General features: G+C 44.1%; 1 protein-coding gene across 1 annotated transcript in view; it reads right to left on the bottom strand.

Moving 5' to 3' along the window:
- Positions 1–16,097: 16,097 nt before the first annotated feature.
- SAXO1 (stabilizer of axonemal microtubules 1) overlaps positions 16,098–27,050 on the bottom strand; it is a 68,506-nt gene continuing 57,553 nt past the window's right edge. Inside the window, exons 3-4 of the mRNA XM_032797577.2 lie at positions 22,689–22,891; positions 16,098–17,389 (exon numbers count right to left, since the gene is read on the bottom strand). Coding sequence (XP_032653468.1) covers positions 16,362–17,389; positions 22,689–22,891 — 1,231 coding nt within the window. The 3' untranslated portion in view covers positions 16,098–16,361. The remainder of the gene's footprint in view (positions 17,390–22,688; positions 22,892–27,050) is intronic.

Below are 27,050 nucleotides of genomic sequence, written 5' to 3'. Positions count from 1 at the left end.
AGTTTGGATTTGAACTTCCCCGAAGTTTGAGGGAGAGGTGCCCAGATCCAGAGTTTTGGTTTAGGACTATCTCTAAATGTAAGATTTGGCTGTGCCTCTTGTGTCACACCCAGTGGGACACTCGTCTTGTGATGCAGTAATAAAACACTGTTCAAGTATTGATATGCTGCAGCTTACTTACATGTGGATTTTTCAACAAACCTGGAAGTTCTCTTGTAAGGTTAACACCAGGTCCATTGCATTAAATTGCCTCCAGTTTGGTCATTCCAAAGTGTGTTTGGCAGGGAACTCTCTCTCTATAAATGGGTCTCTGAGAAATCATGTTGCTAAGAATCTGTGTAACTTTTATTTAAAAACAAACAAAAAAAGTCTTTTTATGTATGTAAATGTATATCTTTTGGTGTATATTTATTAGGGTTCCGTGTATAAAAAGTGCAATATTAATAATTGTACATTGTTGTCCAGATAAAAACTATTTTGGGGACTTTTTTTGTGATCTCCCTGCAATTTTGTTCCTCTAAAATCAGTGGTAATAGTGTAATTTTCATGGTTTTATTAGCACTTTCATTTAACTTTGGATACATTTCACTGTGTGAAGATTGCTTCATAAACTATGACAATTGGGGGGGAGAGGCTTTTCCATTTGTGAAACTATAGTTATGCATGGAACAAGGAGGACAAATTCCTTACTAATAATTTGGTGGTTGTTTCTAGTACAATAGCTAATGAAAAGCAGTGCAGGGAAGTATTTACATTTTTTAATAGCAAAACATGTTCAGACGATCCCATGTTGGATATTAACCGTGTAGCTGTGCTTAGGATAAACATTTGGAGCCAAGGTCTGGCAAGGCCGCTGTGTCCCCTTCACACCATATAAATATAATTTCAGATTTTTGTCCTATGAATTGTGACTTGGCAGCATCCCCATAAGATGATGAGGATTGCTGAGTATTATAGAAGGAGGATTTCCTCCCCTAAAAAACCTGTATTTATATCATTTTTTGTACAGATAATGCAGCTTATTTATTTAATTACTTTTGTTTGACTCATTCTTTATTAACCTTAAAACAGGAGCTACCAGAGTGGCAGAGCTTTCAGGGTTCTCCAGCCTCCTTCTCTATCTCCACAGTTGCTCAGGTTTGCAAAGCTAATCATCTCCATGCCGTCGCCAATGGAGCTCGTAAGTTTCTTGAACAATCAAATGCACACTTGGGGGAAATCCTGCCTCTGTTTGCACTGGCACACTGAGCCTGAAAAGCAGTGTGCCTAACTCTCTTCATGTGAGCATGGAGTGGGGCCATGAGTCAGGAACTACACAGATTTGCTCACGAACACCTGTTGTGCAAGAAGAGGGTAGTATGTTGCAACTGCTAGAATAGCCTCAAACAACGGTGACTATGTAGTGGTTGTACAGCTTATACATACCCCAGGTCCAGTTGGGAAGGAGGATTGTCATTCATGGCAGATATCTTGTCCGCCCCAGCCCTACAAATCCTGAATAAACAATGAGTCTGAATTCAGCACACACAGGTATGGTGCATCTGTTTGTGCCCAGCTGTTGATTTCCACTGGGCTCAGATTGACAAAAGTGATATAGTCGTTAAATCAAAATATTTTTTAAAAGCAAGCAAAGGTATTCATACTCAGGAGTATGTCTGTGCCAAGTTTCAAGTTTCTGCTGGAGCCCTTTTCAAACAAGTGAGGTTGCAGCTCTTTTACAAAGGGAATAGTGATTTTGTTCACTCTCCTGTAGTTCAAAACCTGATCTAGTTTTTTTTCCAATAGGTGGCTTTTAATTGTAAGTTTCACAGGAAATTCCACATGGAAAAGTCTTTGGTTTAAAAGAGGAGAGGAAACTTGTGACTGGGGGTGGAGGTGTAATCTAAAATCAGAATCAATCAGAGATTAATTAAAACCTCACCCTTAACAGTCACTTCTGAATTTATTGGCAGCTGAATACTGCTCAGCAGTGACAAAAGGGTTCCACAAAAACCCCTTTACACAAAGACTGATGTTACCCTGCTCCGTGGACTCTGGTAACAAAGTAGCACATGGAGCCATATTTAAAACAGAGTTGTCAACAGCAGCTTCCCAAAGTCCAGACTTTGTATATTATTTGTCCACCTGTAAGGGGTGATTTTATGAGGGGAGGGACAGGGGTAGCACTATGTAAAATGGCTTCACGCTATTTTGTGGCTAAGATTGTTTGAGAATAAAAGATACCCCTGAAGTACAGTTGCTATGGAAATTGTGATGAAGACCATATACTGTGACCTGAACTTGGCAGTAGCTAGACATTTTCTAGATGTGAAAAGCAACCTTTTAAAACATTTAAAATGATAGTGCCCATCCTATAAAAAGGGAAATAAGGACAACCCGGGAAATTACAGACAAGTCAGTTTAACTTCTGTACCAGGAAAGATAATGGAGAAAATAATTAAGAAATCAATTTGCAAACACCCTGAAGGCAATGAGGTGATTGTGACATTGCACTCCATATGTTTATGGAAATATGTTTGTAAGTGTAAATATGATGTAACTGTAATATACTTTATGCAATAGGTCTCTTGTAAGGTATCATTACAAAGCATATAATCTACTGAGTGTGTTCATCCTATTTGTATGAATGTACCACTCTTGTATCTGAAATTAGGAATATGAAATGTAATTCTGAGGGCCTATTGTAGTTATGTGAAGTGTGGGCTATTAATGGTGGTTTGGAATCTTAATGGCCCCATTAACTAGGACAATTGGTTGTGGATGACTCTGTTTACTTGTAAACCTTTCTGTATACGTGTGTGCCAGTGAGCAAACAGGTCACATGATACTGGAATCTATCTTTAACTGGTACTTTTCCATTTAGAAGGAGGGAGTGAGCCCAGAGAGAGACAAAGGATTCCTGCCTTGTGCCAAAGCTATAAAAGGGAGTGGTACAGAACAAAGGGGTCCCAGTCATGTGGAATCCCCTGCTTTTCACCTAAGATGCCTACTGGAACTAACAAGAACTGTACTGGGGCAAAGGATTGGGCCCAAACTGAGAAGGAGTCTAGTCTGTGAAAGAAGCTTACTGGAACATCTCTGAGGGTGAGATTTACCTGAATTCAGTTTCTTAATGTATTAGGCTTAGACTTGGGTGTTTTGTTTTATTTCACTTGGTGACTGGCTTTGTTCTGCCTGTTATTACTTGGAACCACTTAAATCCTCCTTTGTATTCTTAATAAAATCACTTTTGTTTGTTATTGAACCCAGAGTAAGTGATTAATACCTGGGGGAGCAAACAGCTGTGCATATCTCTCTATCAGTGTTATAGAGGGTGAACAATTTATGAATTTACCCTGTATAAGCTTTATACCAAGTAAAACAGATTTATTTGGGGTTTCAATCTGATTGGGAGCTGAGTGTCTGGATGCTGGAGACAGGAGTACCTGCTGAGTGGTTTTCTGTTAAACCTGAAGCTTTGGGAATGTGGTTCAGTCCCTGGGTCTGTGTTGCAGCAGGCTTGTGTCTCTGACTCAACAGGACAGGGTTCTGGAGTCCCAAGCTGACAGAGAAAACGGGATCAGGAGTAGTTGCAGCACATCAGGTGACAGTCTCAAATGGAGTCTTTGTGACCAAACCCGTCACAGTGGTGTTGTCGGCAGGATCTGGGCACAGCTGATTGCTTTGAGACACTGGTAGTGATTTTAAGCGTGGTGGCCGGAGAACAGACAAAGTGATTACTGGTTTGTTATTTTCTATTCATTTATTTCGGGTGAGGGAAATAAGCACAAGACAGCAGGAAAATAATTACCAGTGAGGCAGCTACAAAACTAGAGTTGGCCAGACTGGAGGCAGAAGAGAAGGCAAAGGACCATGAGTTTCAAATGTGGCAGGCAGAAATGAGGCTCAAAAAAGCAGCCGTGGCCATGGAAACCATGGAGGCCCAGAAATAGGCTCAAATTGAAGCACAGAAAGCAGCTCACGAAAGAGCCATGGAGCTAAAAGACAAAGAACTTGAAGACCAGAAAGCTGCCCAGGTGGAGAAGGAAAGAGAGAGGCAGCTAGCCCTGAAGTTAAAAGACAGAAAAATACAGGCCCAGATTGAGACCCAGAAGCATGAACTGGCTGTAATGGAGTGGAAGAGACAAAATCGTTCAGCAGCTGGCTCTACTTTCCAAAAAATCCATAAATGGGAGCGGTTATGCCTGCAGTGTGATGAATCCAGTGATATTTCCAAACATTTTATCACCTTGGAGAGACTGCACTCTCCATGCGATTCCTGAAGATCAAAAAATGACCACTTTGGTTGCAAAATTGACTGGGAGAGCTCTGTACATATTCAGTAAGATGACTATTGCTGATGCTTCAAACTATGGTAAATTAAAGGAACTGGTTTTGAAACAGCTTCAGATTACGCCTGAAACCTACAGGGTTAAATTCAGGACTCTTTAAGAGGGGATCTGAATTGAGTAATGTGGCTTATGTACATGAAATAAAAGTTTTGTTAGACAAGTGGGTGAGGGCAAAAGACATTACAAGCTTGGAAGAAATGTATGATTTGGTTACTCAGGAACACTTCCTGAATATGTGCAGTGAAGATGTAAAGCAGTATTTGTGGGACAAAAAGATGGGTGCTGTGGGGGAATTAGCTGGGTTTGCAGACTCTTACGAGCAGTTACAAGCTGCAGTTAAATATAAACCACTGGCAGAGGGGTACAGGGTTGGTGGAAAGCAGAATCACTGTTTTATCCCTGGGAAAAAGGAGGCTTGGCATTCACCTCCCCATTCCCCTGTTACTTGTCCCAAGTCTCCTGTACAAGCAGAGGAGCCCAGAAGGTGCTATCATTTTAAGTCCACAGAACACCTGAGGAATAAGTGTCCTTGGCTGAGTGGAAACAGGCAGCAGGTAACACAAGAATCTGCTGCTTCTCAAGAGAACAGGGGTATCCCAAGCTGCTGCCTCTTTCCACACAGGATTTGTAAAAGTTGCTTCTACACCAGCAAGCAGAGAGCATATGCATGCTGTTAAGCTTAATGGCACAGTGATCCAAGGATGGAGAGACACTGATGCAGAAATTTCTGTAGTCAACAGGGGCCTGATCCAGGAGAAGGATTTGTTACCAGGAAAATTGGCAGAATTAGAATTGATGGGAGGTTACAAAGTCCTAAGGCACACATGGAAACTGGTGATTTGCAGGCTGAACTGACCATTGCACCAGTGACACATAATTTTCCACCGTTTCTACTGGGAATTGATTTCTTCAATGTGGGGGAATCTGTCCCAGAGTTTCTTAGCAGCAAGAGGGAATCTTGTGCTAAAAGCCCCAGGGGGGAGGCTGAAGTCACACGTGCTGCTGGGGGAATAGGAGAGGTCTCTTTAATTCCTCTAGCAGTGGAGAATGCAGCTTTTGGGGAAGAGTGGTCAAAACCAGTTCCTACAGCCCTGGGGCTCAAGGCAGATCCCTGCGAGAAGGGCTGGATAGAGCCAGCTCCTGTCCTGTGATCATCTCCCTGGGGGAGGTTCCTTTTTGTAACAGGGAGGCCTTCCCAGCTGCTGACTGCCAGGAGTTGCAGGCCAGCAGGGGACAGGTCCTGCCCTGGGGTGCACAGAGCCATGTATCCCGGAGATGGAAGTTTGGGTCGTGGTGACTGCTGCAGTGGGGACAGACCCCAAGGGCTCTGTAGCTGAAAACAAGTCCAACCAGAGTGAAGGGGTGGTTGGGGGTAGATTTTGCTGGCCAGTGAAAAGTCTGTTATAGCTGGTAGCTGTGAGCCCACAGCTGGTTAAAGGTCACCTTCCCTTTTAGGGGACACAGAAGTGTCTGCATCAGAGGGGAGCCCAGAGAGGGAATTAAGAGCCTTCTCCAAAGGGGCAGAAGAATCTGTATCTGAGCACCTACCATGGTACACAAAGGGATTGGAAAATGGAATAGACACTGAACAAATCAAACTATGTGAACAAAGTCTGTCTGTCATAAACTGGCTATTTATCTTGTGTCTTTTGTTTCTTCATCTATGGATCAAGAGAAGGGAGTTAATACTAATGGTAAATCTTTTAAAGGCAAAAGCAGCAGAGAATCCTGTGGCACCTTATAGACTAACAGACGTTTTGGAGCATGAGCTTTCGTGGGTCCTGCGTCTGATGAAGTGGGTATTCACCCACGAAAGCTCACGCTCCAAAATGTCTGTTAGTCTATAAAGTGCCACAGGATTCTCTGCTGCTTTTACAGATCCAGACTAACACGGCTACCCCTCTGATACCTTTTAAAGATGTGTAACATTCCTCATTTGTGGAAAAAACTTTTGTACATGCTAGGAATGGTAACAAGACAGTCCCACAAGCATATTACTTTTCAGCTTATACCTGTAAACAGGCTTAGAGCTTGGCACAGCAGCAGAAGCATAACAGGCCTAAACTGCTGTGTGAATGGGGAAACTGAGGCATGCTGCCTCATGGCATTGGTGGCTAAATGCCAGGACACCTACACTTTAACAGATATTGCTATCTGCATTCTGTCAGCAATACTGCACCCCAACATGTTTTCTGGCACCCAGGAACCAGGAACACAGAACTTTGCTAGGACACCTATGACTGATATCATAGGGTTTAAAGGTATTGGAAGGGGGTGTGACCAGAGATAAACAGGGATTTTACGTTTACTGCCTCTGCCATGGACAGTGTCAAAGACTCCAGCAGTAAGTTCAGGAGGAAGGTGTGATGTTGCACTCCATATGTTTATGGAAATATGTTTATAAGTGTAAATATGATGTAACTGGAATATGCTTTATGCAAAAGATCTCTTGTAAGGTATCATGACAAAGCATATAATCTACTGAGCGTGTTCATCCTGTTTGTATGAATGTATCATTCTTGTATCTGAAATTAGGAATATGAAATATAATTCTGAGGTCCTATTGTAGTTATGTGAAGTGTGGGCCATTAATGGTCGTTTGGAAATTGATGGCCCCCATAAACTAAGACAATTAGTTGTAGATGACTCTGTTTACTTGTAAACCTTCCTGTATATGTCTGTGCCAGTGAGTGTGTAATGAAGTCTCACAGGACATGTGAACATGTCACATGGTACTGGAATCCATCTTTAACCTGGTGCTTTTCCATTGAGAAGGAGGGTGGGAACCTAGAGAGAAACAAAAGATTCCCGCCTTGTGCCAAAGCTATGAAAGGGAGTGGAACAGAACAAAGGGGTCCCAGTCATGTGGAATCCCCTGCTTTTCACCTAAGATGCCTGCTGGAACTAACAAGAACTGTACCGGGGCAAAGGATTGGGCCCAAACTGAGAAGGAGTCTAGTCTGTGAAAGAAGCTTACTGGAACATCTCTGAGGGTGAGATTTACCTGTATTCAATTTCTTAATGTATTAGGCTTAGACTTGGGTGTTTTGCTTTGTTTTACTTGGTGACTGGCTTTGTTCTGTCTGTTATTACTTGGAACCACTTAAATCCTCCTTTGTATTCTTAATAAAATCACTTTTGTTTGTTATTGAACCCAGAGTAAGTGATTAATACCTGGGGGAGCAAACAGCTGTGCATATCTCTCTATCAGTGTTATAGAGGGTGAACAATTTATGACTTTCCCTGTATAAGCTTTATACTGAGTAAAACGGATTTATTTGGGGTTTCGATCCAATTGGGAGCTGGGTTCTGGGTCCTGGAGACAGGAGTATCTGCTGAGTGGTTTTTTGTTAAAGCCCGAAGCTTTGGGGATGTGGTTCAGACCCTGGGTGTGTGTTGCAGCTGGGTTACGTGTCTGGCTTAACAGGACAGGGTTCTGGAGTCCCAAGCTGACAGGGAAACTGGGCGCAGGGGTAGTTTCAGTGCATCAGGTGACAGTCCCAAGAGGGTCTCTGTGACCGAACCCGTCATAGTGATAAGTAACAGCCAGCATGGATTTGTCAAGAGCAAATCGTGTCAACCAACCTGATAGCTTTCTTTGACAGAGTAACAAGCCTTGTGGATGGGGGAAAGTGGAAGATGTGGTATATCTTGACTTAAGTAAGGCTTTTGTTGTAGTCTCGCATGACCACCTCATAAACAAACTAGGGAAATACAACCTAGATGGAGCTACTATAAGGTGGGTGCATAAACGGTTGAAAAATCATTCGCAGAGAGTAGTTATCAGTGGTTCACAGTCATGCTGGAAGGGCATAACAAGTGGGGTCCTACAGGGATTGGTTCTGGGTCTGGTTCTGTTCAGTATCTTCATCAATGATTTAGATAATGGCATAGAGAGCACACTTACAAAGTTTGTGTATGATATCAAGCTGGAAGGGGTAGCAAGTGCTTTAGAGGATAGGATTAAAATTCAAAATCATCTGGACAAACTGGAGAAATTATCTGAAGTAAATAGGATGAAATTCAATAAGGACAAAGGCAAAGTACTCCACTTAGGAAGGAACAATCAGTTGCACAATGGGAAATGACTGCCTAGGAAGGAGTACTGTGGAAAGGGTTCTGCAGGTCACGGTCAATCACAAGCTTAATATGAGTCAACAGTGTAACACTGGTGCAAAAAAACCAAACATCATTCTGGGATGTATTAGCAGGAGTGTTGTCAGCAAGACACGAGAAGTAATTCTTTCACTCTACTCCATGCTGATTAGGCCTCAACTGGAGTATTGTGTCCAGTTCTGGGCACTACATTTGAGGAAAGATGTGGACAAATTGGAGAAAGTCCAGAGAAGAGCAACAAAAATGATTAAAAGTCTAGAAAACATGACCTATGAGGGAAGACTGAAAAAAATGGGTTGTTCAGTCTGGAGAAGAGAAGATTGATGGAAGGCTTTAAGTACATAACAGTTTTCAAATACATAAAAAGTTGTTACAAGGAGGAGGGATAAAAATTATTGTTCTTAACTTCTGAGGATGGGTCAAGAAGCAATGGGCTTAAATTGCAGCAAGGGAGGTTTAGGTTGAACATTAGGAAAAACTTTCTAACTGTCAGAGTGGTTAAGTACTGGAATAAATTGCCTAGGAGGTTGTGGCGTCTCCATCATTGGGGATTTTTAAGAGCAGGTTGGACAAACACCTGTCAGGGATGATCTAGATAATACTTAGTCCTGCTTTGAGTGCAGGGGACTGGACTAGATGACCTCATGAGGTTTCTTCCAGTTCTATGATTCTATGAAAAGCTGGAATATTTGCTGAATATAATAATCACATTACTTTAAAAAGGGACCCTTCATTCCCATGTGAATTATGCTTTTTTTTCCTTTTGAACAGGCACACACAGCCTGGTTTTCCCCTCTCTCACTTACACCAGTTTGACACTGGTGTACATTTATTGGCCCAGATCCTATGTGGTGGCTGAGGAGTCCATGGCACACCTCCCTAGACAGAGCAGTGCAAGGGTGGCTTTAAGACTCTCTTATGCTCTCCTGATTCTCTGCTGATCTACACCAGGTAAGTCCCCCAGTACAGCTTGGAACAGCCTGAAGGCTTCTCTAAATTGCACCCATTGCCCATGGCCCTAATGAACAGCTATGGAAGGCCGGAGTCACCAAGACCATTGGGTTCCTCTGGGGATGCCCATTGACCCCTAACCATGTTTTCTGTCCCAGTCATGGGGAGGTGGAATGATGGTACAGTCGCCGCTACTTTAGGTCTTTGGCTGCTAAGACACCTCATCTGCAGCGCTCCTGGGCCGGTTATGCTGACTTTGAGGCTGCTTAGCATTTGGCCCCCTTTTTTTTCTGCAGCTTAGTGAGAACTTATTTATGAGCTTCAAGACCAAGCTGTTTAAAGAGCGACACCCCACCACACGCCCTCCATGTCTCCTCCAAAGTTACCTTCTCCATCATCAAGTGGGTTGAAGAAGGAGGCCACAATACTGCTCTTCCTGTGATGTGTCAACTGGTGCTATTTGACAGGCAAGATGGTTTTGTGTTCCTTTTGTTTTCTTTTTTGGCTTCAGAGGAGTTGCTCCAGTTTAACACAGTTGTAACTAAGGACAGGAGCTATCCTGATGTCACTAAGGGTTTGTTCCTCCCTAGAGACAAAATTCTCCTCTTGGAATTGCACTGTGGAGCGTTATGGGACATTCCACATTTGTTCTTTATACAGATTTTCCATTGATGCCAATGAGACATCCTTCAGCCTATACAGGGGTTGCTGCAGAACTGGTATGGTTCTATTCTGAGACTTCCCAGAGAGTCCATGCCCTTTGCACACTGCAAAGCATTTGCTCTCAACCATTTGGGGCAATTTGGCTGGTCCGGGACAGGAGGAGCATGGCTCATGTGTGGTATTAGCTAAAAGCCCCGACAGAGAAGGTGAACAAGCTAAATGTCACTTGTTTTGGATGTGGTCCTCCAGCCTTTCTGCTAAGGCTGTGCATATAAATGTGTTCTATAAACTCTGCATTTAAGCCTTTACTAACAAAATGTTTTATTTCTGTGCCGACATAAGTAAAACATGGCAGTTTTATGTGGCTGAGAAGGAAGTGGGCATTGGAAGCCTGTACTCTTGGTGCACATAAATAGGGTTTGTTTAGGCAGAACACTTAGCAGGATGTGACTGAGTGCATGGTCAGCATTTAGATACACATACGTGGTTAAGATCACACCGGCATGGGAAACCATTTCCCCTAGCACCCTCTTCAGTAATATAAAATGTCTGCTGCCTCTAGTTCTCATGTGGGTTTTGGGCTGACCTCATTTACAAATCCCCAGGGCCAATTGTGAATCACAAAAATAAAACCTGAACCAGAAAGATCAGACCAGACAAGCCACGAAGAGCTTAATCACCAAGCAAGGAGCCAGGACGTTTTCCTTGCCTTCTTTAAGGAAACGTTTAATGGTTGGGCTGAGGAGTGATTTGGTTTGGGCTGTGCAAAAGGTTTGTTCTTTCCTTTTCCATGCACTGTTATTTTAAGCATACATTACTGGTTTAAGTAGCCTTTGAGGTTGGTGGCTGCTTGTTAAAACACTTCACTTACTGAAACATTTCTGGAGTCAGTTTTCAGCTAACAACAGGCCATCCTAGTGGTTTCAATACCAAAAAAAGAAAATCTCGGTGTCAACCCGTTATATACAAATCACAGCAAATTAAATACAGCTGTGCTCAAGAGGGGGGTATTTTATTTACTACTTTTAGTGGGGCAGACCGGGTGAATAGGAGATGAGGGCATGGACCAGGCAAAACGAGGCCCAACATTTCTCTGCCTGTTTTGATGTAACATGATAACTTCTGAATGCCAAATCTGATGGATTGCAAATGTTTAGGCAATGTTCTATGCATCAATAGGCAGACCCTTGTTGACTTCAGTGAAAACTGGAAGACCTATCATTATTTAAAAAGTTGCTCTTAACTCTCTCTAAGTCCCTAACACCTATGGGATGGGTGTTTAGTCAGCAGGAGGAGACAGAGGGAAAGGAGAGTAAAGGAGCCTCATTCCTTCCTCCCTCCTAGCTCACAACATCAGTGTCTGCTTCATGCAGTGGGAAAGATGCCAGCTGTCGGCCTGTCCCTTCCAGTCCAAGGAAAGAAAGCTATTTGGTGGGGAGGGAAAGAGATACACAGTGCCCCTAGCATGGGGAGAATGCAAAAAAATCCAGGAATGGGAGAACACAGAGAATGGGGAACCCTGTCATGCAAGAGGGGGAGAATGGGAGGGCACACAGTGTCCCAAGTATGGGAAAGAAGCTGAGTTTCTGTAGATCATGAGGGCAAAGAAAAAGAGCCATGTCACTGTTGTGGAGTCACCGGGTCTAACTTAAGTCCTAATCCTAGTTATGTTCATGTTATGCATGTGACAAACCTAGACACGTCACTAAAGCTCGTTTTAAAAGTCAACGCAGACACTGTGCAGTTTAGAAGTTGTCCATGAAATTCCTTGTACTCAGAAGTAGTAGCAGTCCTGTTGTGTGTGGGGGGGGGGGTTTGTGTGTTTAGTTTGTAGCTCTTCAGGATAGGAAAGTTGGTTTGTTTGTTTTTTTGTCATTTTACCTGTTACACTGCACCATGTACACTTAAGGTGTTGTGTGTACTCCCCCCCCCAAAAAAAAATAAGCCAAAGGACATTCTAGTGGAATTTTGCAAATTAATTATTCATGTGAGTAAATTAGGGTCCTTGTATTATTCTGGTTTAGTTTTAAAACATTAAAGCATTTTATTAAGGTAGAAGTCAGCAAAAATACATAGGTAGCTCCCATGCTGTGAATTCCCTGGAAAAAAATCAGTTCCATTGATTTGGCACATGCTTTTGTGGAGTGAAAGTTGGTGTAGTGTTTGCAGAATCTGGACTTTTGTTATTAATGTTTGAAAACCAGCAGTTACTCACGCTGTAACATTTATACTTAGACCCATATTGATACTGATAAATTCCATATGGCAAAATACAGTAAAAAAGATAGGTTTACATCCTAGACACACTCTGCTCCATTTTCATGGTCAGGTTAAAGTAAGAGTCTTAAATTAACGGGCAAAGAGCTTTATTGTATAAGAAGACAAATCCTTTTCCCAGGACCTAACCTGAGTAGCCTCTTTCCTAGAACCTGTGTTCCAGAGAGTTTTCAAAATAATTGTAATAAATAGCAGCAAACAGGGAGAAAGAGATTAGCAAGTAAAATCTTTTCAGTTGAGATTATACCTTAAGATAGTTTGTTGATATGCCATGAAGTCTGTTACAGATGGCCTGAGCTGTAAAAGGAGAGAGTTCTTGCACCATCAGAGGTGAGAGAATATTTACTAGATTTTAAGACCAAGAGGGACCATTCTGATCCTCTAGTCTGACCTCCCTGTATAACACAGATCCCGTAATCTCTCACAGTACCTCCTGCATCAAGCCCAGAACTTCTGTCTTAACTAGAGCATATCTTTTAGAAAGGCATCCAGTCTGGATTTGAAGACTTCAAGTGCTGCAATGGTTAATTAAGCTCAATGTTAAAAAAATATTCACTTTATTTCTTGTCTGAATTTGTCTATTTCTTGTCTGAATTGTGTTTCCAACCACTGATATAGAGCTTCCATTCCCAAGGGCTTCATGTGTGTAACGAAAATGCATATTACACATAGGGATCACTTCTATCTATTTAAGTGGAGCCACTTCTGTGGTTGAAACAGAGCTTCTCTGCCACACGGCACAGCAACAATGCTTAGCGCTTGCGATTAGAAATTAACAATACTTTAGATCATGATTGCTCAGCCTGTGGGTAGCCATCCAAAACTGGGGGTGGGGGAGTTCCTGCGCTTTGGGGAATGAGCAGTCGGGAGTGGTGGGATAAGGTGTTGCAACCTAGTGCATGGGTCAGAATGCAGCTCAGGGTTCTCCCAGCCACTCCTTTGTCTTGATGCTGGGGGGGGAACGGGGGTGGGAGGGAGCTGTCAACACCAAATTTGAGTGAGTGCTGCTGTAACCCCCCTCCAGGTTGCAATGCCATGCTCACAAATGTGGTCCAACCAGCCCCCACATCAGGAGCCTGGGCCAAACCTGAATGGCACTCTTAACTCTAGAGAGCAGAGAGTTGAGCCCAGCCAGACAGGAGATGCATTATGGAACGCACAATACATTTATTTAGTACTTACTATGTTAATGTGCACATTATACAGTGTGGGTAAGAAATATTTAATAAGCCAGATTTTTTTGCACTATAGCTAGTTTTTGGGTCATGATGGGCCATCAAGGTTTGCAAATGGGTCGAGAGCCTGAAACGGTTGAGAACCACTGCTCAAGTTACAACTGATTTCAGGGGGGGATTTTAGAAAATTGGCCTGGATAACAGAACTAATGTATCTATCTTGCAGAAAAGCACCCTGGAAACTTAAAAAAGCACCAGTGGTCAGAACCTTGGTTTTCCATCACAGCCAGAAGATGCCACCTCCAGTTGCACAGTGACCCACCTAGTAACATACATGGGCACTGCTTTATCATTGACTTCAGAGGGAAATGTGCTACTTCAGAGGTTCTATACCTTTTTCTTTCTGTGGCCCCCCCATGACATGCTATAAAAATTCCAGGGCCCAGTGAGGGGGGACCCTTGGGCATAGGTGTAGTTTGACTTCTATTTTGGGTGGGCAGGGGCTGGAAGGGCTCCTGTGAGCTCCACCTGCACCCCCTGACTCACCTCAGTAGACCACCCAGCCTGTCTGGGTTGGGGAGAGGGACAACCAAAAATTATAACTCAAAGGTGGGGGGCTCAGCTCAAAAAGTTTGAAAACCACTCAGGGTGCAGGCAGCAGGTAGGTGGGGGCTGTGTGCCAGCAGGGGAGTAGCTCAGGGTGCAGGGAGGAGCTGTGTGGCAGGAGGGCTCCCAGTTCCCCGAGGGCTCTGCTAGCCACAAAGCAGAGTCCCCCACTCAGGCAGCTCTTAACTGGCTGCGTGAGCAAAGGGGTCTGGGAGCTGAGGAGCAGCCTCACCCCCCTGCAGTAGCAGGAAGCGAGGAAATGCCATGCTGCCTGCTCCATGGCACCAGCCGTCCCCCACTGCCTGGCTCTGGCTTCCCACCTCTGACCTGGGCAGGGAGAGAAGAAGGTGAGGGGAGTGGAGCTGCCTTGGGGCTGCCCTGCTCTTGCACTGTAATTTTGGGAGGGGCAACACCCTCGTGTCCCACCCCCCCCCAACTCTGCCCATAGGCTCAGGGCGTCTGCCCTGTGGGGAGCACCAAGGCTGTGGAATTCACCCCTGTTGCTTGTGGCTTCAGCCCTGTGGGGGCACCGAGGATTGGGGCTTCAGACCCATGGAAGGCGCTAGTGCTTGGGCTCAGGGTTTTAGCCACGGGGCCTCGCGGACCACCCTGTTGAGAACCACTGTGCTACCCAACGGTATTGACTTCCTAGTACTAGTACAACTTCCTGTAGCAAGAGACCTCCAAGGTAAACCTATCCAAGTACTGACCCTTCCTACTTTGTGAGATTTCCCATTTAATGTTCTGGGCGGTAATGTAACTTGATATCTTGATTTTACTAAGGTATTTGCCCTAGTGCCACATGGCATTCTCATAAGTAAACTAGGGGAATGTGGTCTACATGAAATCACTGTAAGGTGACTGTACAAGTAGTTGAAGGCCGTACTCACAAATTAGTCATCAGTGGTACACTGTCAAACCGGGAGGGCACATCTAATGGAGTCCCGCCAGAGTCAGTCCTGGATCTGGTACTATTCAATATTTTCATTAATGACCTGGATAATCAAGTGGCACGTATACTTATAACGTTTGTGAATGACACTACGCTGGGAGGGGTTGCACGCACTTTGGAAGACGGAGTTTGAATTCTACACAACCGCAATGAAATAGAGAATTGGCGTGAAATCAACAAGATGAAAATTCATAAAAATAAGTGCAAAACACTTAGGAAGGAAAAATCAAATGTACAACTACAAAATTGGGAACTACTGGCTAGGCACTAGTATAGCTGATAAGGATCTGGGCGTTATGGTGGATCACAAATGAGTCAACAATGTGATGCAGTTGCAGAAAAGGCTAATATTCAGGGGTATATTAACAGGAGTATCATATGGGAGGTAATTGTCCACTCTGCTTAGCACTAGTGACGTCTCAGCTGGAATACTGTGGCATCTGGGCCTCACACTTTAGGAAAGATGTGGATCACTTGAAAAGATTTCAGAGGAAAACAACAAAAAGATGACCTATGAGGAAGGAGTTTAATAAAAAAAATAAAAAGCTGGGCATGTTTAATGTTGAGAAAAGAAGACTGAGCAGGGACCTAATAATTTTTCAAAGGCTGTTATAAAGAGGTTGGTGACCACTTATTCTCTGTGTCCATTGAAGGTAGAACAGGAAGCAATGGGCTTAATCTGCAGCAAGGGAGATTTAGGTTAGCTATTAAGAAAAACTTCCTAACTATAAGAATAGTTGAGCGCTGGAATAGACTTCGAAGGCAGAGGTTGTGTTTATTTGGTCCTGCCTCAGCACAGGGAGCTAGATGTTGCCAGGTCCCTTCCAGCCTTACAACTCTGTGATTATTAAGGGAGACCCAATCCTGAAAAAAATCTAATTTTAAACAACTTTTTTTTTCTTGTCTTTTATGGACTCAATAAATAAGGATGGACCATGGGCTTGTGCTATTTACCTGCACTCAGAACTAACCTCTGTTTTTATTGTAACATAAGGGATCTGTCTACCTATGATCTAGACTGCTGTACCACACTCAACATGGAAGAAACTTAGTGCCTAATACGGTTATGAACAAGAAATCTGTCACCACAACATAGACATTGCTTAACTAACGACAGAGTTTGGAAGATAGAAAAAACACCCACAACCAGGTGATTAAAATGTTCTTTCCCCAGACATTAGGATTCTTATTATTCAGGTGTTCCACCAGGAGCTATGCCCTGGGAGCTATTTTTAAGCTCTTTAAAGGAATAAAATCAATGATCAGTTTAAAAGAGGGTTAAAAAAAAAATCAGGCTGTCACTGGTAGTTCCTTTGGGCCAGATAGGTATAGTCCATTCCCAGAAAAGCTGCTTCTTCGCTCTTTGCTCTTCGAACTCATTGGGCGTTCAGCCTCCGAAACAGGGCAGTAGAACTTGTGACCGACAGCATCGATTTCTTGAAACACATAGCCTGGGGGTTCTTTGTAGGCAGCAAGGCATTTGACAATTTCCTTCGGCGTGTAGCTGGTGGTGTAGGTTGTTTCTGCATCGAATGGCATGTTAGGCCGTGCAGCTGCCCAACCTGGCTTAAGGCTCTTAGTGAAAGTGGGGGGGTGAGGCACGTAATGGGCCCGAAAGGTGGTCAGGTTCTCCATTGGTTCTGCTGGCAAAGTAAGTTCTGGGGCAGGTATGATGGGTTTTGCTTTCTTACCATGCCATGGCTTGTAGTCATCCTTCATGGTGGAGCAGCTGTCAAAGGGTGCAGTGGTTTTTGGAACATGGCCCAAGGGCCGACATGCCTTGGCTGGCTGTCCCTTAGGGTACGTGTAATGAGTCTGAGTAGTTGTGTGAAGGTCCATTTTCTCTACGGGGGGCACGTACACATCAGGTTTTCTCGTGAACATGGGGTGCTGTGGCCAAGCTTGGTATTTTTCCCTAAACTCTGTGGAAGAGGAAAACGGGAGATCGTGGGTTGGCATTGACTGGTATGGTTTCACTATCTTGGCAGGCGGGCCAGCCAGACCCTTGTATGATTGTTTGTGGGTGGTGAGGCCATCAAATTGAGTTTCACTGGGTTTATACTTCTCATACTCATGGACAAAACGTTTCTCCAAGGGATGTGGCACATAATTCAACTTATAATTTGTCAGGTCCTCCAAAGGTGCCTTGGTCATGTGGGCTGGACTCAGAGGTTTGCAGCTGTGAGTGGCGACTGGTCCCTTATATATATAATCATCCTGAACAGTGGTTCTGTAGTCAAATTTTGCTTCTGATGGATGGTATTTATTGTCTGGTTTAATCATCTCTCGTTTTGATTCATTCCATGGCACATAGTCACCTGAAATATAAGAATCTATTTTAAGTGTCCATCAATGTACAAGTTCTGTAGTTAGTTTAAAAATATAACAGCCTATGCTTTGGTTATTAGTATTTGTTGTTTGTGTTAGTCGTGTCAATCAAGTAGGCACCATACTACTAGGTGCTAGGTAGGCACCCTACAAACACGTTGTGAGAGGCCATCCCTGCCTTTGAGGAGTTTACAATCTAAATAGACCACACAGAGAATGGTGGGAAGAGAGGATTAGTTCATCATCTCAGTAAGATGGGTATGATGATAAGACACTGGGAGTTAAGTGACTTGTCCAAAGTCACACAGCGAGTTGGGGAGAAATCTGGAAATTGAAGCAAAGCTCCTAAGTCTCAATCTAGAGCCTCAGCTACAAGCCAGTCTTTTCTCGCTATGTCTTCCTCTTTGATGACAACTGATCTTTTCAACTGGCTAGACAGTTTTTCCCTGCCCAGAACTGAGTTCAGGGTTTCTTCTTGATGACATCTAGAGTAGTGCAGAGAAAGGCATTTCCCACTTTCTTTGCACTGTTCTGTATGTTAGCAGTGCTATCAACACGTGCAGAACCCTGACCTCAATTATTATTATTAATTAGTTGCATTGTGCTTGGCACTGTGCAAACATAGAACAGAGTTGATCCCTGCCCCAAACTACTTACAGTCTTAAGTATAAGACTAAGTATAATCTACCACTTTGCCAACATTAATACATTCCCTGTAGAGCTCTGCGTGATGGGTGCATGTTATATCCTATTTTATAGATGGGGAAACCAAGGCACAGAGAGTTAAAGTGACTTCTAGAGCACACTGGAAATCTGTGGCAAAAACTCCTGGCTCTCAGACCAGTGTTGTAGCCACAAAGCCATCTTTCTTCCCTCTTACTAATCTTGCGCAATTGCCCCTAGAGAGCAATATGGTTACTGGTAGGAAGTTGAAATGAAATAGCAGTGGCAGTAACCCATGTCTTTTTTTTTTGCTTTCAAACCACATTGAGAGGCATGAGACAAATAACGTTCCAGCTGATTCTTAATTGGAAGGAAGTCTGGATTTCAAAGTACCAGAAAGTAAATGATGCAGTTAGGCAGTGGGATATTTGAATTTTCCAGTCCAAACACTGTTAGTCCCTCTGAATGATTGTGCTATAATACAGCACCATTACAATTATATTAGAGCTGTGCTTGTTACAATGCAAAGCTGAAAAATTAAAGCTTATTTTTAAATTTACCATTTGTTCTCCAGTCTCTCTGCCCTGAAACCCAGCATGAAATGGCAGCAGTAGCCAGCACTGCTACTGCTCATACTCTGACCTCAGCCTAGCATCCCCAGTGCACCAGGCAAAAATGAACTCCATGCAAAACTACACGGAGGGGCCTGCTAGCATGGGGACCTTCCAAGTGCCATGGCTGATGTTTGAAAATTCAGCTTGGATGAAATCCTGGCCCCATTGAAGTCAATGGCAAAACTCTTAGTAACTTTGGTGAGGCCAGGATTTTATTTTCTTCCTCAGAGTGAAGATCTGTCTAATCTAATCTGGCCTTACTTATTTTAAGTGTTTACATAGTACCAGCCTTCCTTATATTTAGGTATTAAAGGCCAGATTTTAGAGGTATTTATGCACCTAAAATAGGTGTTGATAGGTCCCTAATGGGATTTTTCAAAAGTGCCTAGAAGCTTAGCTACTATTGAAATCAGTGGGATTCAGATAGCTTGGGAGCTTTTGAAAATCCCACTAATCATTAATCTTCATTGTAGGTGCCCAAATACCTTTAAAAATATGGCCCTAAAGTCCTGGCCTAAGTTCATCAGGCCCCACTACTAGATCTGTGGGGATGTCTAGCCACAGTGAGATCTGGAAGGGTGTTTTGCCACCCGCAGCACACCTGAAGTAGTAACATTTCCAGATGCTCAAAGATATCAGCAATGCTCAGATTGTTGCTAGGAACCTAAATAGCAGTGGCCTTGATGTTGTTCAAGAAGTATACTGTTTGCATGGCCATGGTCACTCTGTGCAGCTTGCACAACCAGTTAAGTATATAAAGTGGTGTGGTTCCCACCTGGATGAGAGTCATGAGCTAAAGGTAAAATTGTGATGATCAAGACTGGGTAGACTAGTCCTGGAAACTATAAGGACTGATCCAAATAGGCTGACGTTAGTTCTGATAAATTCCATTTGCTATTAATCCTACCTGTCCTTTCTAAGTTAGTTCATCTGCCCATTGCAGCCTCTCTCTGATCCCCAATCTAGTCCAGCCCCCCTCTGTTGATCCCTTTTCTCCTACCTTTAAAGCCTAGTAATGTAGGTATGGAGGGAGGGGAGAATGCTCTGCTGTGCCTTCAGTGCCCATGGGCAAAGCACACTGAAGTCATTTGTCCTCCCCGCAAGGGCTGGCTCTGGGATTTTTGCCGCCCCAAGGGGAAAAAAAAGCCGGAGTGCCGCCCCTTGAAAAGTGCTGCCCCAAGCACATGCTTGGGATGCTGGTGCCTAGAGCCGGCCCTGCTCCGTCCTCCCAAGAGGGCTGCCAGCCAGTCGAACTGCACCTGAAAGGTGGGTGGGCCACGTCACTTTACCAGGGTAGGAGGTCTAGAAGGGGAAATGAAGAGTGCGTGTTAAGATGAATCATAGAAAGAGAGGCTGTAAGGGGCTTATTAAGAAGTGGATGACTTCAGAGTCTCCACTGCTTAGGACATGCAGTCTCCAAGCAAGTGTAGATCCAGTTGAAAAGGCCTGACATTTCAGATGAGCCTTAGAAGCTAATCAAAACCAAACTGCACTCCAAAACCAGTCAGGGCTTCCCATCATCAGTTGAAATAGTTGAGTCCAGGCACTTCACTGAGACTATAGTTTTGCAACATATTAGAAATAGTGTCCATGTGTCTTCAATATTAAACTTCTATAAGTGCCACACATTTGGAGTCCTCCTAGCCATTATGAATTTACTTTAGTTTAAGCCAACAATGCTACTATCCTTTCAAAATATGTTACAGTTTTATTGAAACTAATTCTTTTCCAGTAGATATTAATGGTTTCCCATGTATCACCAGCCTGAAAACTTTAGGGGGTATGGGAAGGAGCATACGATACAAACCACATGTTCCTAGGCTAAGGCAGCTTTTCATATAACCAAGCTAGACAACACTTTAATTCGATTATATACCTGTAGATAGACACGCATGACTAAGAGGAGATGAAAACTTTGAAACCATGTTTCATGCAGGGTTAAGAAATCAAGCTGCAAAGCTGTCAGATGTTAATTGTGATATCTGATAGCATCATTTAAAACCACCCTATACCACTGGGTTGGGTGGACTCACGACTTCCTATGAAAGGCATTTATTGCCAAAGTGGCATTACTTGAAACTTCATAGAGCAGCACATTACAAATAAATTGCACCTTGAAAGGTGATTGATAAAGCCTTTTTTTGCCATAAGGCTGAATAGGTAAAAGCACATTGAAAACCTTCCCATTTGTGACCTATGGCCATTTAAAATGAATTCATTCAATATGGAACCAAATCTGTGTGGGGTTGTTAGATGGAGATTTCCATTTGCACGGTGTTTTGAAAAAATACTGCAAATTGCAACCAAATGTGGCTGTACTGCATTTTATTAGAGCTCTTGAGCGCACTAGTAAAGGTCCTGACCTAAACACGGATAAAACAAAAAGATTTACATATGGTTCTTAGGTCGAATGGAAGCATAGCTAAACACGTAGGGACAGATTCTCAGCTGGTATAAAGCACTGAGGCTTTGAGTGCTTTAACATGGACACCCATTTTCTGGCTTTTTGTCATTTTAATTGTGTAACAATAACATTACAGTCACATGGGGTTTTTTTTCCATTTTTATTTTCTTGCTTCATTTTTATTTTAAATAGAGAATTGCTTATGCTGAATAGGGCCAAACCATCATACTAGCAATCAGCCTGAGTAAGTAGACTTCTTGTTCTACAGCAGGAAAAAAATAAAATATTCCACCCTTATTTAAAGTAACACACAAAGTGCAAGCCCAGCCCTCTAGTGGTAGCACGACAGGCTGCCATTAGCAGATCACTGTTTAAGACCAAGTTCCTGATCGAGCAGAGGTTAGAAGCAGAGGCAAAATGCCCTAGTGTTCTATGACAAACAACTCTAAAGCAAATGGAGTTGCTCTGGATTCATGCTAGTATAACAGTGCAGTATTCATGCCAATGTGCTCAATTCCTAGGGAGAGGGAAGCAGTGCAGGTGGCTTTGTAGCCATTCTGTGGCTGTTTCACGAGTAGTGTGTGCAGGTTCTGGAGGGAGTAGCATTTAGCACTCACTGAGCCAAGAAAGATGATCCCTGCAGTGAGAGACCTTCTGGTGAGGGCAGTAACAATTGAATGGGGTGTCATGGTCCAGTAGACAAGACACAAGACTGGGAGACCAGACTCTGCACCTGACCTGGTGTATGGCCTTGGATGGGGATCTAAGGCACAGAGGGAGAGATTAAGTAACTCACTCATCAGATAGGGCTAGGAATACTTGCCTACCTATCTGAAGTGTTTTGTGGGCTATGATTGTAAAGTGCAATAGAAGTTGTGAACCTTATCTGTGGGAGCAGTTGTCAAAAATTAAAGGACTCCTTAACCTGGGACAGAAAAGGAGAATGCCACTTCCATTCCAGCCCCAACAGGAGCCTCCCTCCCTGCCCCCCAGTCTCATGACATGAAACAGCAGCAATTATTCATTCTTTAAAATATATATAATTAATTCACAGACACTGGAACGGCTCCCAGTTGATACCAGCATCACTGGGATCTGATTCTTGCTTTGTGTTGGATGACATTCTGAACTGGACTGGCCCCACTGACTGAGTGACTGAGCTAATCAGCAGTTAGTTACGATCCCGGGCTAGCCTGGCCCACACCTGTAGAGCATTCAGTACTGCTTTTCTGCACTCCCTCTCCCCCCATGGCTGATGTTAGGGCAGTGCTGAAGCTCTCAGTGATGCTCTAGGCAAGGGGCAAGAGAAGGAAAAGGCACCGCAAAGACACAACAGGCAGCACACTCCCACCCTGAAAAAAGGGCCAGACAAACTTGACACTAAGCTGAAAGTTAAATTAGATTAAAATTCTGTCCTTAGCCTCAGTCCAGCCCAAAGCACCCAGGTTAGTTGACTTTCCAGTCGTTCTCTTAAGGCTTCTACAGAACCAGCCTATCAGGGCAATATAAGAAATAACAAATACAAAAGTCTGTGTGTATCATTCTGTTCTCTTGAAGCAAGATGTTACAAGTGAAGCCCTCCTACAAAACAGCTGCGAGGGCACATACCTTTGTACGTAGGTATTGTGTCCATCTTGACATTGGAGGTGTAGTTAGTCTCACGGGGCAAGCAGGGAGGAACTCGACAGATAGGGTAGGGGTTGTAGTCTTGTTTATATACTGAGATTAAATCCATGTTCTCATCACTCTTGACATACTTTTCAGGTGGTTTGAATTTCACTGGCAACACTTCATGAGGTACGTAATCTCTCCTGTGAATAATAAAGGCAATACATCTTACTTGTGTCTTTGTCTGGAGGACTAAGTATATGTTCCTTTTGCTGGACACCCAAAGAAAGTTTGAATAATGCAATAAAGGTGGCTAATGCAATACACAAGACTTTCACTTGTAGAAAGCTGGCAGTACTCCTGTAATTACAGTATGTGTGAAACAGGAGCCATGGACTCCTTCAAGTGGGCCAAATTCCTCCTCCTTGGAACCCAGTGGGTTTACACAGAGTTAATTATGGACTTCAATGAAGTTAGACCAAAAAAGAATCTAGCCAATGAGTTTTGTGGACTCGTTCTAATCTGTGCACATCACAAAGCCCACCACACTATTTAGAGGCCCAGGTTACAGGTAAGGTCCACGTTGGTGGAGCAGGTGGGCATGTTTCTCTTAAGGACTGAGCTGGGCCAGGGCTTGTAATAGGCATGGCCTGAGACAATGCCATCACTCCATAATATTTATGAGCAATAATTTCTTTAAGGCTGGAATTTTTCAAAGGTGCCTAAATGAATAAAGTGCCAAAATACCATTGACATTTAATGTGAGTTGGGCACCTAACTCCCTTAGTCTTCTTTTAAAAGCCCAGTCAAAGTATTTCAGCTCTGTAACTATTTTGGGAAACATGCAAGACCCGCTTCTGTGCAGGGGGAATGGCAGGTATCCTCTGACAGTGCATTCCCCAGCAGCCCAGCCAACAAAGGGGCTGCTGCATTTCTGGATGGGGCACTATTAATGAAAAAGATGTTAACCATTTCCTCAACTGGTATTTCTCTGTTCTTAGTGTGGTTGTGTGGATCAACTTCTACTGTGTGTATCATTGTAAAAAACACATTGATGCAATGTCTTTATATATATATATATATATTTATTTTTCATAACTAATTATATATATTTATATATTATAATATAAACGTATAGGGGACTGTGGATGGACAAAAGCAACCATTCCACACTTATTGAGAAACAGCTAAGTTACCCAACGCTATCAACATAGTAAGAGGAAGCTGCTCTCACAGCTTGAGATAGAACCAACTCCACATTACATCCCAGACTCAAGAAGACTTGGAAGAAAAAGTGGTGGCGGCCCACACCTGTACTGAAACACTTCACCATATTCACACACCACATCCATTGCTAGAGCACAAGTCCCGTTGATAGGTAATAGAAGACTCAGGAAAAATCTAGCTACAGTCATACTCGAGAAACCTTACGGATTACCAAGGCTCAGTGGAGAAGTACAATGCAAGATATAGTATGTATTGTCAATCAAGAGCCTCATCAAATGTCCCCTACTCACAACATAACTCTACAACGCAATGAACGTATAGCATCCGCTACAAGCCTCTGTAATCCTGACGAGTGCACTATTGATAATCGATCATAGATCGAGGAACAACAGTATGTACCTCCTACTCTTTGCGCAAAATGCAGGTATGGAGGACAGCATCAGGCGATCGGAGACAGGAACGATTGTACAGCTGGTGGAACTACAGAAGGTAGAATTAAGGAAAGATCTTGCTACTGAATAAAACTACCATAAGGGCTCGACTCCATCTGAAGCACATACGAGACTGAGACTCAAAAGGCTCATATATACTAAATACCTCAGCAACTAGGCAACCGGCTAAGGAGATAACATAGAGAGGGCAGAGGTCCACAGTAGCCCAGCTTATCTCCAAGAACATCATCCAAGAGTGTACTTCCTCATCTTGCGTGCACCCCACCACACTAACTCTAGCAGCAGCCACCAGCAGTCAGGAAACTGACATACTGCGAGATATGAGGAGAAGAGAACGCATCACTACCCAGTGCTAGTGGATCTGTCTCAGGACTACTGCTGTTAACAGTAGCACCTAGCATATCTCTCACACAAATTCTTCACAACATTATATTCTCAAACTTCATTCTCTTCCTTTCATTTTTACACTATTTCTTCTTTTCTTTCTCCAACTCCGTCCACTATGAACATGAAACTAGGACTCATCACAGTCTATCAGTGAGATAGACAGTACTCTATGCAGAGCGGTACAATAAATCTATGAATGTAGCGGGCAGCACACGCGCACCAGACAGCGCATCACACCGACTGTAGTTGTCTTAAGAAATCGTATCTAGCACCGGCCATTTGGAACGCCTAGAAGCACAGGAGAACCACCTGCTGATGTCAGTCAAGGCCTCACTCTCTCTCTTTTTTACCACAACTACTGCGACACATCAGGAGCGATCAGGGCGGAGACTCCACGACCTCGATGATCCTCTGCTATATGGGGTAGACTCAGAGTCATAACGTACCTCGTTTCAGCCAAGAACCTGCCGCCCCACCACAGGGACGAAACGGACTGAGTGCAGGTCTTTGGTCATGACTATGATGTCGCTCGAAGTCGAGGACCTATCAAGGTGTGCAGAGTACACGGAGCCCTACAGCGCAGGAGGCAGGTGGAATCATACACCAGAGGGCTGTAACAACATCAGGGCGAGTTGTTATGTTCATCTATGAGCAGTGTTCGCCTAAGTACGAAGGTCTGATGACAGATTAATCAAGCGGCTACCGACGGGATGTGGGACTGAGGTATAAGCCGAGACATTCTCATGGCCTTACGTTATACTTTTCCGCCTCTCGGATGAATTCTTGGTTGAGGTGCGGGCGCTAGATACAATAGTGAACAGCCATCGAAGGACTTGCGCAAGCTACAGTTCAATGGGTGTACATGGGAGACAACACGAGATGCAATGCAAGGCTAACGGTGCTCAAGTTGGTCCATACATATGTGGCGGCACATAGATTTCTATAAGGTGATGAGCACGTGGCTCCCCACGTGCGAGTTTTCGTGCAGTATGGCGAACCTCCCTGCTAGCCAGCAGAATGCCACTTTACAGGACTGGGATATCGGTTGACATGTGGGCAGGAGGCGATATACCACAGCCACCTGTTCCCGACATGGGAGGACATGCAAGTGGTGTAAGAATGGAACGAGACATCCGACTCGCGTAAGCCACCTGACGCAGACTACAGTGAGGAGGCGGGATGTCATCGGACGGGAGAAGGGGGGCCGGAGGGGAGGAAAGAGGGAAGGAGTCAGACTGGAGGGTGGGAACTACCAGCGGGCCACATAGCAGGACAACAGGACCAGCGACAAGTACCTTGGCATCCCGCAGTTCACATGTGGAACCACGATGAGGAAGCAAGGAAGACAGCAACATCCAAGTCATCACCAAAGGATAAGACAGGTCCCTGAAGAGCCAGCTCAGTGGGAAGAACGAAGATCCACGCCATCAACGGATACGCCCTGCGGTCATCAGAACCCTGCCGGTATAGTGAGCTGGCCAAAGGAGGACATGGAGGCTGCCGATGTTGAAAACCCGGAAGCTCCTCACAATGCACGAGAGGTTTCCACCGCCAAAGTCAACACCCCAAGACTGTATACCCAGCCGGAAAGAAGGCGGGCGGGCTTGGTGACGTCAAGGCCACTATCCTGGATGAAAACCCGGAACATCCAGGGTACATCAGTAAGATGGCCCCCAAAGATGAGCCTGCTGAGAGAATAGCCTGAGCAGCAGCAGACATGGGAGGAAAGACCAAGCAGAAGAGTGCCATGGCAAGACAAAGACCCTGCATGGGATGTACCAATCGACAGATAGCTGAGGTGGCTGACATGGAAATCCTACCAGTGGCTGGAAAGGGCTGGACTAAAAAACAGCACTGAGGCACTGATCATAGCATCTACAGGAACAGGCACTGAGCACCAGATCCATTGAAGCAGGGGTCTACCACACTAGAGAGGACCCAAGGTGCAGACTGTGCAGAGAGGCCTCAGAGACAGTCCAACACATAGTGGCAGGATGTAAGATGCAGGCAGGAACAGCATACACTGAACGCGCAACAACCAAGTGGCTGGCATTGTGTACAGGAACATCTGCACAGCGTATGGGCTAGACCCTCCCAAGACCAGATGGGAGATTCCGCAGAACGGTTGTGGAGAATAGCAGGGCTAAGATTCTGTGGGACTTCCAGATCCAGACGACAGGCAGGTACGGCCAATCAACCAGACATCGTGGTAATAGACAAGGAGCAGCAAGACAGCGGTGGTGATAGATATAGCAGTGCCAAGTGACAGCAAACATCCAAGGGAAGAAGGAATATG

The sequence above is a fragment of the Chelonoidis abingdonii genome, chromosome 6, assembly GCF_003597395.2.
Source record: "Chelonoidis abingdonii isolate Lonesome George chromosome 6, CheloAbing_2.0, whole genome shotgun sequence".
In the NCBI taxonomy this organism is placed as follows: Eukaryota; Metazoa; Chordata; order Testudines; family Testudinidae; genus Chelonoidis; species Chelonoidis abingdonii.
The sequence above is the reverse complement of the archived record's forward strand: the minus strand, read 5'-3'. Positions and strand labels throughout refer to the sequence as shown.